The sequence below is a fragment of the Staurois parvus genome, unplaced genomic scaffold (assembly GCF_062004578.1).
Source record: "Staurois parvus isolate SC_StPar_1 unplaced genomic scaffold, SC_StPar_1.0 ptg000160l, whole genome shotgun sequence".
NCBI lineage: Eukaryota > Metazoa > Chordata > Amphibia > Anura > Ranidae > Staurois > Staurois parvus.
In genome coordinates, this window is record NW_028317956.1 from 1,155,083 (window position 1) to 1,168,434 (window position 13,352).

At 38.8% G+C, this 13,352-nt stretch overlaps 1 protein-coding gene across 6 annotated transcripts in view; it reads left to right on the forward strand.

Annotated features, from left to right (window-relative positions):
* Nucleotides 1–13,352, forward strand: part of DVL1 (dishevelled segment polarity protein 1) — a 214,357-nt gene that overhangs the window by 164,975 nt on the left and 36,030 nt on the right. For all 6 annotated transcript variants that reach the window (XM_089675944.1, XM_089675947.1, XM_089675941.1 and 3 more), the window contains 2 exons: nt 4,148–4,224; nt 9,899–9,966. In XM_089675944.1, the coding sequence (XP_089532070.1) occupies nt 4,148–4,224; nt 9,899–9,966 (145 nt within the window). The remainder of the gene's footprint in view (nt 1–4,147; nt 4,225–9,898; nt 9,967–13,352) is intronic.

Consider the following 13,352-nt stretch of genomic DNA (forward strand, 5'->3'; position numbering starts at 1 on the left):
GTTGTGTCATGGACAGAAATAGAAATCATTTTGCAGATAAATCAGCTCCCATATACAGTGGGGATCGAAAGTTTGGGCACCCCAGCTAAAAATTTGTATTTAATGTGCATAGAGAAGCCAAGGAAAGATGGAAAAATCTCCAAAAGGCATCAAATTACAGATTAGACATTCTTATAATATGTCAACAAAGTTAGATTTTATTTCCATCATTTACACTTTCAAAATAACAGAAAACAAAAAAATGGTGTCTGCAAAAGTTTGGGCACCCTGCAGAATTTATAGCATGCACACCCCCTTTGCAAAGCTGAGACCTGCCAGTATCATGGATTGTTCTCAATCATCGTCTGGGAAGACCAGATGATGTCAATCTCAAAGGTTTTAAATGCCCAGACTCATCTGACCTTGCCCCAACAATCAGCACCATGGGTTCTTCTAAGCAGTTGTCTAGAAAACTGAAACTGAAAATAGTTGACGCTCACAAAGCTGGAGAAGGCTATAAGAAGATAGCAAAGCGTTTTCAGATGTCAATATCCTCTGTTCGGAATGTAATTAAGAAATGGCAGTCATCAGGAACAGTGGAAGTTAAAGCAAGATCTGGAAGACCAAGAAAAATATCAGACAGAACAGCTCGCAGGATTGTGAGAAAAACAATTCAAAACCCACGTTTGACTGCACGATCCCTCCAGAAAGATCTGGCAGACACTGGAGTTGTGGTACACTATTCCACTATAAAGAGATACTTGTACAAATATGGTCTTCATGGAAGAGTCATCAGAAGAAAACCTCTTCTACGTCCTCACCACAAAAATCATCGTTTGAACTTTGCAAATGAACATATAGACAAGCCTGATGCATTTTGGAAACAAGTTCTGTGGACCGATGAGGTTAAAATTGAACTTTTTGGCCGGAATGAGCAAAGGTACGTTAGGAGAAGAAGGGGCACAGAATTTAATGAAAAGAACCTCTGTCCAACTGTTAAGCATGGGGTTGGATCAATCATGCTTTGGGGTTGTGTTGCAGCCAGTGGCACAGGGAACATCTCACGAGTAGAAGGAAAAATGGATTCAATAAAATTTCAGCAAATTTTGGATGGTAACTTGATGCCATCTGTGAAAAAGCTGAAGTTAAAGAGAGGATGGCTTCTACAAATGGATAATGATCCTAAACACACCTCGAAATCCACAGGGGATTACATCAAGAGGCGTAAACTGAAGGTTTTGCCATGGCCTTCACAATCTCCTGAGCTCAACATAATTGAAAATCTATGGATAGACCTTAAAAGAGCAGTGCGTGACAGACAGCCCAGAAATCTCAAAGAACTGGAAGACTTTTGTAAGGAAGAATGGACAAAGATACCTCAAACAAGAATTGAAAGACTCTTGGCTGGCTACAAAAAGCGTTTACAAGCTGTGATACTTGCCAAAGGGGGCAGTACAAGATATTAACTCTGCAGGGTGCCCAAACTTTTGCAGACGCCATTTTTTTGTTTTCTGTTATTTTGAAAGTGTAAATGATGGAAATAAAATCTAACTTTTGTTAACTTATTATAAGAATGTCTAATCTGTAATTTGATGCCTTTTGGAGATTTTTCCATCTTTCCTTGGCTTCTTTATGCACATTAATACAAATTTTTAGCTGGGGTGCCCAAAATATCGATCCCCACTGTATGTGCACTTTAACATGGAGCTTGGAATGTGAGCGGTCCAAGTCATGGCTCTGAGGAGCCTAGGCACATATGTACGTAACAGAAAACATAAAAAAAAAACAGCATTCAGCAAATTGAAGCCTGTGATTGGTTGCTGTGAGTTACTGTAACCTCCTTGGATATGCACTGTGTTATTCAGAGTGCGTCTTATAGCATTACACCATCCTGGAAGAGAAAAGTGTGGTATCACTACCCAAACAGCAGCTGACATGCGGCTGATTATCACACAGCCTCAGGAGTCATTTACAAGATTACTTGTGTTTCTTTGACTTTGCAGAGAATACACAGGGGATGGTTTAATGCCATCACAGGCTCATGTCAGCTGCCTTTGATATTACTAAGCTTCATATATACTGGGAATTGTTTCCCCTTTCTCCAACCTCCCTATTTACAAGGAGAATGCAGGATAAAAGTGCTGCATTTTAATATGTCCAGGGAAGGAGTCTCGTACACTGAATATAGATTTTCTTGTAGGTTTTACGTATAATTTTACTTTATAATTTTACAAATAGGAACAAGATCAAAGGTCACAGAATGCAGGATGTGGTTATAAAGAATACAAAAGTCATAGAATACAATACGATGCTGAAATATGTAATATAGATATATATATATATATATATATATATATATATATATATATAATTATTTTATGATAGATAGATAAAAACTAAAATATATTATTACATATAAAAAGTAAACCTATCAAATATTCATATCTGTACAATATATAGAGCATTAATTCACACCTTCCATACTTGTATAGTAGTATTGCTTATATATTCTTCATCATAATAAGGACTAAAATGTAAATATATATTTTTCTCTGACTCATTGAGGGTCAGAGGATTTAGAAACAATTGGGTTATACTGCTGCCTACAGGAAAATGACCTAATTGTCTCTGAATCCTGTGTCCCTCAATCAGCTTCCAAGGGAAAAAACAGTTGTTTACAACTATCTCAACTATCTCAATCTTCAATTTACACACTTTGCTGAATGAGTCAGAGCAATTAATACTTCCCCCCTCCCCCCCTTTGTCTGTTAAGAGAGCAGCCTACCAAACCTTAATTAGAGAAAAAGAGAGAGAGTTTAAAAGCAAACTGTTGTTGCCATGCTTACTCATTAGAAAATTCCTAATGCTCTGAGACTCCAGTGTCATGAATGCACCCTATATTAAATAAGTATTTGTTAACCAATGGTTTCTTATGGAAGAAAAGTAGTTCTAAATCATCAGTTTAAAAACATATAGGTGTCCTTTTATGAAACGGAGATCAGCGGCGACCCTGGGGATCATTGTTGATCTCCGATCATTAGTGGTTTAGGAAACAGAGATGATCCGCAGAGAACATGTTCTCCACTTATCATCTCAGCACACAGATGGCCAGTGTATGAAGGAGCGATCTCAGCCCTTCACTGGCGATCTGTGTCCTCCCTCCAGGTTCTCCCTCCAGATTCTCCAGCCCAGAGCTGGAGAATCAGAGGAACCGCAAACGAAGCAGCGGTAATTTACCTCTGCTTAGTAAATGGTGTCTGATTGATCTCTTACTGTAATCTTGCGAGATTATAGTAACAGCAGCCGTTTTCTAGCGCTCAAAGCGTTTGTAGATCACTTCTCTCTTCATTCGGAGAAGCGATCTACACCGTTTCATAAAAAGGCATTCAGAGGAGAACTGTCTCCTCTGAGAATGCTGGAGAACTGAGCAGCGGTCATTTACCACTGCATGATAAAAGGATACCATACTCATCAAAATAATAAAATTGATCCAAAGCCATTCCAGTTTCCTTTTCCTGGCTAGTTATGTAAGATGCTATGTGTAAAAAAAAAAATCCAGACCATAGTCAACATAGATAGTTAAATAATACTCCTAATCACTTAGTTAATTGAAAAATGTTTGTCATTCATTCGGGCTGTAGAAAGCCATCATATTCCTTGATTTAGATAATAAAAAAGGAGTAAGGTTTAATTGTACTCATAGGTGGGGTAGTCAGTCAGTACATCACATAAGTATACAACAATAATTTTTGTACTTTATAGTTTTGTGTTTCTTACCCATGAGTACACTTATAACAATCTGTTTTTATAGTGTGACTATAGGAATTGATTAGATTTACACTGTGTGCATTCATGTGATATGTTTGAATCTGATCTGACAATTTGGAGACTTTATCAGTTGAATCTCCCAGACAAAGAAGGATTATTCCATAAAGTACATAGAGGGAATTAAAAAAAAAATGGAGTAGCCAGAATCTGGAGCAGCTGTGCATGGCAACCCATCAGCTTCTATCTTTAATTTTCAAAGCTTAACTGAACACGCTGAAGATAGAAGCTGATTGGTGGTTGTCATGAACAGCTAATCCAGACTTTGCTTGAGTTTTAATCAATTCCCCCAATTTGTACAGTGTATCATTAGGTGACATTCTGTTTGTTTTAAACCTTACAGGTAAATGATGTGAATTTTGAGAACATGAGCAACGATGATGCAGTCAGAGTCTTGAGAGAAATTGTATCTAAGCCTGGGTAAGTATTTGGTTGTTAGCATCCTTTATGCTAATTTTATTATAGAGAATATTCAATTTTCTATATGTGTATAAGATTAATATGTACATTTTGCCATATTTCTCCCACTTGCCTAAATTAAAGTGTAGGCAAAATGTTTTTTTTTTTGGATTGAGTGCAGAGTGATTAGAACATTAGTTTTGGAAGCACCAGGAATTTTCTTTCACTTCCTGTTTTAGGAAATCAAGGGAAATCTTGCCAATGGGACACAGATGGCAAAAAAAGAAAAACTGACAATGCTTTTAACCCTCCCTTACTCTGTCCAGAATTTTAAAAAAAAGTTTTACCTTTTAAGCTTTGGAGCTGTTTTATATGCTAATAAATCTTGAAAAGGTAGAGGTAAAATAATGTATATGTATTTAATAGCTGGGCCTGAATATCAGTTTGGGTGGACTCCCCATGCACACATTAGTGTGAATGGTACCACAACGCAATAAAGGAGCACGTTGCAGGTCACTGTGACATATGGTAATGTACTGTTGTGCATTGTGTTGTGCTGTGTCAGGGAAAATAGCGCAAGTGCATTTCCTGGTCCATTGGCGGCCCATACTAATAAATACAGCCTTAACAAAATGGATGGTAATGTGTAATAACGTGTATGTTAACACTCTGCACCAAACAGGAAAGGACTGGATGGGGTCTTACGATGTATTCACAATTATACGTTTCAGCAAAACGTGCTTTTACATTAAATTACTGTGTGGCACAGTAATGGATGAAGCTAATTGCAGTGCACTGCATTGTCATTTTGCACAACACTCCAGTGCACCTAGGCAGCAAAGCTATATGCATTTATTTTGTAGTGCACCATAGTGTACAGATGTAAACCATCTGTGTGTTTTATTGCACTATGTTGTACAAATTGCTGCCATTTTTTGTTTGAAATTCTATCCATCTGTGGCCAACTTTACTGCAATGTGCTATTGTGAACAGGCTCTTATCTGTTGTTGGAAAAAAGGGGAGGATAGCCACCTAACATGACACGTAAATATGTGTCATATAAATATCTCCGTCTCACTAATTAGTGTGGATTTATAAACCCGATATGCTTAACATAAAACATAGCAGTATGACAAGTGCAATACTGCTCACACAGAGTGGTTATTAGAAAATCCAAGCGGAGTAATATAATAAGTATTTACAAACAAGTTTTATTCGATCACATGGATCATACGGAGGTTAGACAGAGACATGGTAAACAAGTCATTATAAAATCACTAAATTAAAAACATTCGGCGTCTCCAGATCTAATAGTTATTCTGCAATCAGGAATCCACATAAGGCAATGAAGTTCCTAACTACTTGATCAAAGAATTTTCATATTTTCCATATGATATCTGCATAAGAGGAACATTCTTCAAAAAATGTTTTGGTAGCCACCACAGTGAATAGAATGGCCTTCTGAAATGGAGAACCAGAAAAAAAGGGATCATAGTAGAGGGAACAAAAAATAGGATATGTGCACTAACCATATGCAATAACAGAACAACCCCATGACAGGTATATATGTTACTCCATTACCTTCTCATAAACTTGACCATCATGAAAGGATGGATATATGGCCTTCCTGGATAGCCACCCCAAATGGAAATGTATCCACAGTAGTAAATGATTCTAAAAGTGTATAAATATGAATCATAAATATCAAACTACCAACAAACCTGAATGAGACTAAAATAAGGGTAAAAATCTAAGAATATTACCATACAAAAGATCAAGGGGACTCCTCCTCACTTGAAGTAAGATCAGGTCTGGATGAAAAAGTGAATATGGGGTGGGAAGCCAGGTAGTTAATGTGTAAAGTCCAGACTGGTTGATACAGTCTCTGTATATTTGAATATATAGACCCATATCTGGGTTTCCAAAAATTGCTCAATAATGCGAAAGTAGTGCAGTTCCTTAAAAATATATATGAGACTGTTTTAGCATGCCACAACACATATAAAGTGTAGTGTATACATATTCCTCCAATAGGAGTTCAAAAAATTCCCCCAAACATGAGCTAAATAGGCACAGGATTTCCAAAAATATGAGGGTATGTTACCCGTTTATATTGATAGCACTAAAGCCTAATTTAGCCAAACGGCTATAAACTTGCCACCGGTGGAAGTAGGCTGTGACTCAGAGTTGCCATGGTCGGGCTGCTTAGGATGATATCCTCATCATAATTTGAGTGTCTCCTGCCTTTCCAGTGTGGAGCTGAAACAAACCGCTTCTTCTAATAACCACTCTGTGTGAGCAGTATTGCACTTGTCATACTGCTATGTTTTATCTGTTGTTGTCTGCCATGGGCTTACTATATGGGAAGGCAACTGTGTGTGGAAAAATGTCGCTCATAGTAGTATTATTATACAGGATTTATATAGCGCCAACAGTTTGCTCAGCGCTTTACAATATAGAGTAACCAGAACATTATCTCTACTGTCTTCAGCCACCAAAGGATCTGAAAACTAAGTAATTGTTCCTTCTCTTTAGGCTGGTTCACACCAGGTGTGTTGAGTTGCATTGATCAGCTGCATCAGATCAACGCAGGGTAAACGCAGGGACACAGAGTGAACAATAGCTGTTGTAAACAACACGCTATTGCACATAGAGATAAATGAAAATGTTTTTTGTTGGCTTCAAATATGGTTAAAAAAAGAACATGAAGACTGTAATGTGTTGTTAGAACGGACAGCGGACACCAGCGCACAAGTGTTATATGTAGTATAATGCATGGCCACTGGTGTGAATAGGCCCTTAATGTAAACTGATAGCAAATAATTTAGCTTGCTTTGGCCCCCATCGCCATAACCTTGGCTTCTATTGTGGACTTTCAGCTTCAAGAGAAAATCAAACAGCACAAGAATAGCAAGCGATGCTGTTATTTTTCATGCAGTTTCCATGCCTCCCAAATGTATAAAATTGCTTTGGTGTGAAGGAGCATTAGCGTGGGCTTACATAAATACATTTTCAATGAAATGCATATGTCATTAGGTTGATAGTTTCCATGGCAACCAATCCCAATGTGTATTGCATTAAATTAGCACAGAAGTGACAGGTATTATGAATTAAGAGTGGAATGGTCATTTAGATCCTTGCGGCGGACCTACAAAATGACACCTGTGTTCACAAACAGATGTCTCCTTTGCATCTGGTGCAAACACCTACCTAAACAAGATATTCTATTTGTTCAGAGAGGAAGATCTTTATACTGCATAGTATTGAAAACATTGTAACATGTATGGGCAGCTAAACGCTATCCCGCTCTATCCAAAACAAAATGAAATGTTTTGGTTGAAGGTGGACTTGTGATACGTAGTTATTGTACAGAAACTGTAGACACAGAGTGTAAGGTGTATGACCAGCTTTAGAGCCTTTGCCCTCTTTTGTTTTGCTGGTTGTGTCTTTAGTGGGGAGATTCCAACTCATTACCTGTCAGCACAGGAAGGAATGGGAAATCTCTCCAATGAGGACACAGACAAAAACATATTTTTAGTTGCATGGGGAGGTCTGGAACTTCCTTCAGTGGTTTTATTGCTGTGTGTCTTCCTGAACCAATGACAGCTGCACCCCACATTTCTTGTAGGGATGCCATAGGGACAGAAAGTGTGGAAGAATGCCCCCAATGAGCTCAGAGGCAGAAATACCTTATAGCAATTTTAACTCTTCCTCACTTTAACTTTCTTTTAAGAGAAAGGGGTTAATGCTGGAGGTGGTAGGCGGGCTCCTGGTCATATGATCACTGTGATTGGCTGTCGCAATGGCCATGTGATCGGGAGCCCTTCCTACTGGTTCTTGATGATAAAAAATGACCGGGTGGTGTCAGTGACAGCACGGTCACTGTGCTTGGGGTGCCGAGTGAGTGCACTCACAGCACAAAACAGTGCTGCCAGCTGTACACATACATGTGACCGCACAGTAATAAAACCCACCGCTGCACTGCCACTTATATGATCATTGCCACCGCCAAACTTGACTTATTCAAGTACACGGGACTAAGATGCCACCTTTCTGCAACAATATGTAATGCACAGGGTTTGCGGTGTGGCGCTGCGGCCTTTCACTAATTAAACAGGAGTTCTGTGGGTGACATTGCCTGCGAGCTGCCTGTCAAATGCCTCTTCAAAGTAATTCACCACCGATTGCTTTTCAGGGGGGCAATAAATGAGGCCTTATGAGCTTGATCCCGCTGGCCCATGTTTCTTCCCAGCCCCTTGCACTGGCAGCTTATTCTCCAGCTCCTCCTCCAGAACACTGCAGCAGTCAGTCCCTGGAGGACAAACCAGGGATGAGCTTGGCAATACCCCAGTCTCTCCCCAGCTCCTCCTCCAGAACACTGCAGCAGTCAGTCTCTGGAGGACAAACCAGGGATGAGCTTGGCAATACCCCAGTCTCTCCCCATCTCCTCCTCCAGAGATTAATTGGTAGAAGGGGAATATAGATCAAGCGGTTTTTAGGGATTTAAAATGATGTGTTTTGAAATAACTTTCTGGTATATGTATACATGATGGGCAGGAGGATTTATACTACTTTCTGTTATTATATGCCGGCCGCTGTGTCAGTACCAGCCTGTACTCTGATGTTTCCAGTTACTCTGATTACGCCTATCAACTGCATTGGAAATGCCCTTTACCTGAAACCTTTTTTACCTATAGTTGTTGGTTATCTTTTGCCCCGTGCACATGATGAGAATATCGGATGAAAGAAACGCTTTCTGAGGGATCGTATGATAATCTGAACATTAGTATACAACAGTTCAAGCGACAATATCCAAATGGACAAGCACAAACATTTTTCTCATATGACAGAATGATTTTCATTTAATCAGTACAGTATTCGTCCAAAAAAAATCGAGAGACCAAGACCACCCATGCTCGGAAATGAAAGAATGCACTACAATACAATACAATACAATACATTACATCACTTCCGAAGTTGTATTCTGTCTTATGAGAATTTTTGTAACTTAAAGCATTACTAAACCCATAACAGTAAAATCAGACTGTATATGCAGTAAAAAGCCTGCTTGATATACTCATTGTGGAACCTAAGGTGTTAAAAAGGCTGTTTGATCTTATCTTCTGTGATCCTCCCCTTCTTTTACTGCCCCAAATCCATCTGCCATAGTTCAGAGCAGCAGGGGCAAGTCTGCACATGTTCTGTTTGGTGTGTATTGCTAGAGAGTTTTTTTTTTTTGGGGGGGATGTGCATGTGATTGACAAAGGTCGGTCAGTGCTCTGTCCGGACAGAGGGTCAGGGGTCATGCAGTCTCATAGGACAGTCTGAGGAGAATGAAAAATCCTCCTACAAGATTAACCAGTGCTCGTCTAGACACTGATAGAAGTCAGAACACTGCTATATACTGCTGATGAAAAAAGGTATTTAGCAGTTTATATTTACTAAAATAGTTGCATTTCCATGTTCTGTGTACTGTGGGAGACCAGATATAGTGAATGCACTGTCCTGGGCTTAGTAACAGTTTACATAACCTCTTCATTTTCAATATGGGATATGAGATGTATGCAAAAAAAAAAAAACGGACGACTATTCGTCCAATATTCTCATTGTGTGTACCAGGCATTAGTGTCACTTACAGTAATAATTTGCTGATATTGATGGATTATTATTTGTGTCTTGTGTTTCATATGTACAGTCCAATCAGCCTGACTGTAGCAAAATGCTGGGATCCCACCCCTAGGAGCTACTTCACCATCCCCAGAGGTGAGTGACATGTCTACTCTCACCAGCACAGCTGTGCTAGTGATTTTTGTGCAACAGTTAGGAGCTTTTTTAAGACACATGAAACAATGTGTTGTAACCCATGGCAACATGACTGATCATTGTTGGACAGCTCCAAACTGATTAAGGTAAATTGTGTGTGTTGATGACTCCCACACTTTGTATTTATTCATTGCTCTTTGCGATGCTTAGTTTGCTTAAGCTGGCCATACATGTAGAATATTATTTGAAACTTATTTTAGTTTTAAGAACGTTTCTTCAGTTTTCTAATCATTATTGGGGTCAAACTGATGTTTGCTTTCAACTACAGTGATGAGAGAATTTGAAGAAGCAGGATGAATGTTCTCAAATTTATAATTGTAAATGTGGATTTTTTGCTGGAAAGTGCATTTATTTCAAATTGAATGTTAAAAGCAAACACAGTTTTGAAGTACTTTCTAACGCCTGTCATCAAGTTTTTACTGAGAATTTTCGTACGAATGTTCTTACAAAATTGTGCTAAAATCTACTAGTTTATGGCCAGCTTTAGACGGAGAATTCCACCTTAACTCGTCTTACTATAATTCTGCTCTTATTACCTTTTTACCTTTTCTTATTAGGAGAGACACAGGCCATGCCAAAGAAAATTTGAGATATGGGTCAAGCTTAAAAAAAGCTTATACTTAACAGTTTGGTCCATCCAAAAGAGATATTTTAGATGTTCGCTTTAAATATAATTTGGGATGATAGGGTTTAAAGCAGAACTTCACTTCACAATAATCTCTGCCCCCACCACTATTTCTGTGGGGCCATTCTCGTAAATGAGAATGATGTGTCTCTATCCTGCAGTCCCCTGGAAGACCTTGTCACATATCCCAGGAGGCTGTGGAAACCTATTCACAGAGTGGCCTGGGGGACAGAGCTGTGTCGCACAATCTGGGGCTAGGCTGTCTGAACTTGGAAGAGGCAGCCAGCTGAAGAGGACCAAGATGGCAGCATAGAACACAGGTTGTGACACCTTAACAGTAGATCGCTGCAAGACAGCGCTGGATCTGCTGGGCAGGTAAGTTTGTATTTTGAAGAGAACCCAGCATACCAGGTAAGGAGGGGTAAAAAAAAAAAAAGTGTGTGGGGGCCGAGGTTCAAGGTATATATTAGTGGCATTTCCACTCATTTGAACTATTTCTTGTGTTTTAGTTATTGGTAGAGAGTGGTGGGCTTCATCAGCCCCTGACCTCTCATACAGTATGCCTTAAATACTCTGGCAGCGAGATCCCCTGGCAATAATTCCCCACCAGGGAGTTTTGGGTGTTCTCGCCCATCTTTGTGTGCTGCAGCTGCATTCTCCACAACATAAAATGCATACAAATCAGATTGTTTATTCCCCCCAGCATTTGCTAAAATAAAACTGCAGTTTTGGGTGGATCAACCCTGAACATGGTCATGCTTTTTTCACCATTTTTTAATCATTATCATTGAGTTATTATTTGTAAACTGTATCTATACCCAAGTTTTTTTTTTTTAATTTGGATAGAGTGGGGAAGGATCAGAACATTCTGTATGGTAAAAGGGTTGTCCCCATGACAGAAAGTGAGAGGAAATCTCAGTAAAAACATAGACAGAAGATGCTAGAACTTCTATCCGCTTTTATTGTTCGTCTTCCCTTCCTATCTGGGAAAATGTTGTCCCCAGGACAGGAAGTGAGGGGAATTCTCTCTAAAAACAATGCAGACGGAGGTAAAAATTTGTTTTTTGTTTTTTTTTTAAGTAGGGGTATGCTAGAACCTCTGTCAGCTTTTTATTGTTCATTTCCCTGTTGCAAATGTTTCCTCACTTCCTGTATGGTAAAAGGTTGTCCCCAGAGCAGGAAATGAAGAGAAATCTCTCTAATGGAGATAGCAGTGAAACCTAACAGAGGTCCGGAATATTTCTCCCATTCTGTCAAAACTAAAAAAAAGGTTTTGGGTATAGATACACTTTAAGCCATTCAGCTGCTCTATACATCACTCTCCCTATTATATCTTATCCTGGTAAAACTAAATTTGCTAATGAATTGCATTTGTATAAACAAGTAAATTTAGCTTCGCACTTGTTGTCTTAACCAAAGATTCTCTCACCTTTTGATCATGACTAATCTATTTTTTTCTATAGATGTACTCAATGTCAAATTTGGCACTGATCCCATAATGTTACAGGAGTAGTGCTGCTTATTTTCTGTTTTTACCCTTTTTAAAACATTGGATGAAGATAATTGGTTTACCCCTATCCCCCAAAGAAAAAACTCAGTGCTGATAGGCTTGTCTGTACCCCCAGTGCCAAAGTAGGAAGTGTGGTCACTAGGGTGGGTTAATGTGTAATCAGATGGTGGGGGCTGGGTTTAATTTTTTTTATTACCAGGGAAACCAAGAATAAATAATAAATCAGCACCACTCTGTAACATTACAGATACAGTGACAAGACTTTTTCAAGTCTGAGTTTATTTAGCAAAAAATAAAAATATAAATCTATCTGTCATGGTTTATTGTTTTTTTTAACAATGAGTTTTCATTTTGCTGCCTGCATGTTTATTGGTATATTAATATAGGTAGACACAATTAGCAGTATGGTCTGAATTCCTGGCCAAGGTCAACAAATTAAAGGTGGTTACTTTTCTGGTCTGTAGAAATACGTCTCTATGTCCTGCAGTGAAATACTTCAGTAATTGTCAAGTAAGGGGTGTATTTATAAAAAAAATTTGTTCTTCCATTGAAACTGCATGAAAATATGTCCTGTGCGAATGGGGAAAAACTGAAGGACATATTCTCTGCAATTTGAATGTGTGGGTGTGAAAAATACCACTTATGACCATTAGATAGCAGTGGTCATTGCCATCTAGGGACCATAATCTGGCATTTTCTTACACGCACTCACAAATTCGAATTGCAGAGAATATAACCAGAGAACATTCAATTTTGTCCCGTTTTCACAGAACAAATTTACATGTAGTTTAAATGGGCAAAGAACTGTGTGATTTATTTTTTTTTTTTCTAATTCCATCCAGTGTATCTAACCCCATGACCAAAAATGTAATATATTGCAGTTTATCAGTCCGTAGATCTGATGACTGCATTAGTTTTTTTTTGTTGGCTTTTTCCTTTATTTTCCCCTGGTAATGCTATCAGTAACAGTAACTTCCTGTCCTAGGGTGACAGTTACGGTACTGTGTCTATTCTGATGCAGAATTGTCACCCTAGTACAGGACATGTTAGAACTCTAAAAACACCTCTCTCCTCATCTCCATAACATAGGTGGGAGGTGTTTTGTAGTCCACAGAGAGAGCTGGCAATAGCACAGAATAGTGCAGCACAAGCAGAGTGTAAAGGAAGATAGGAGCTCACAAGATTTCTTGG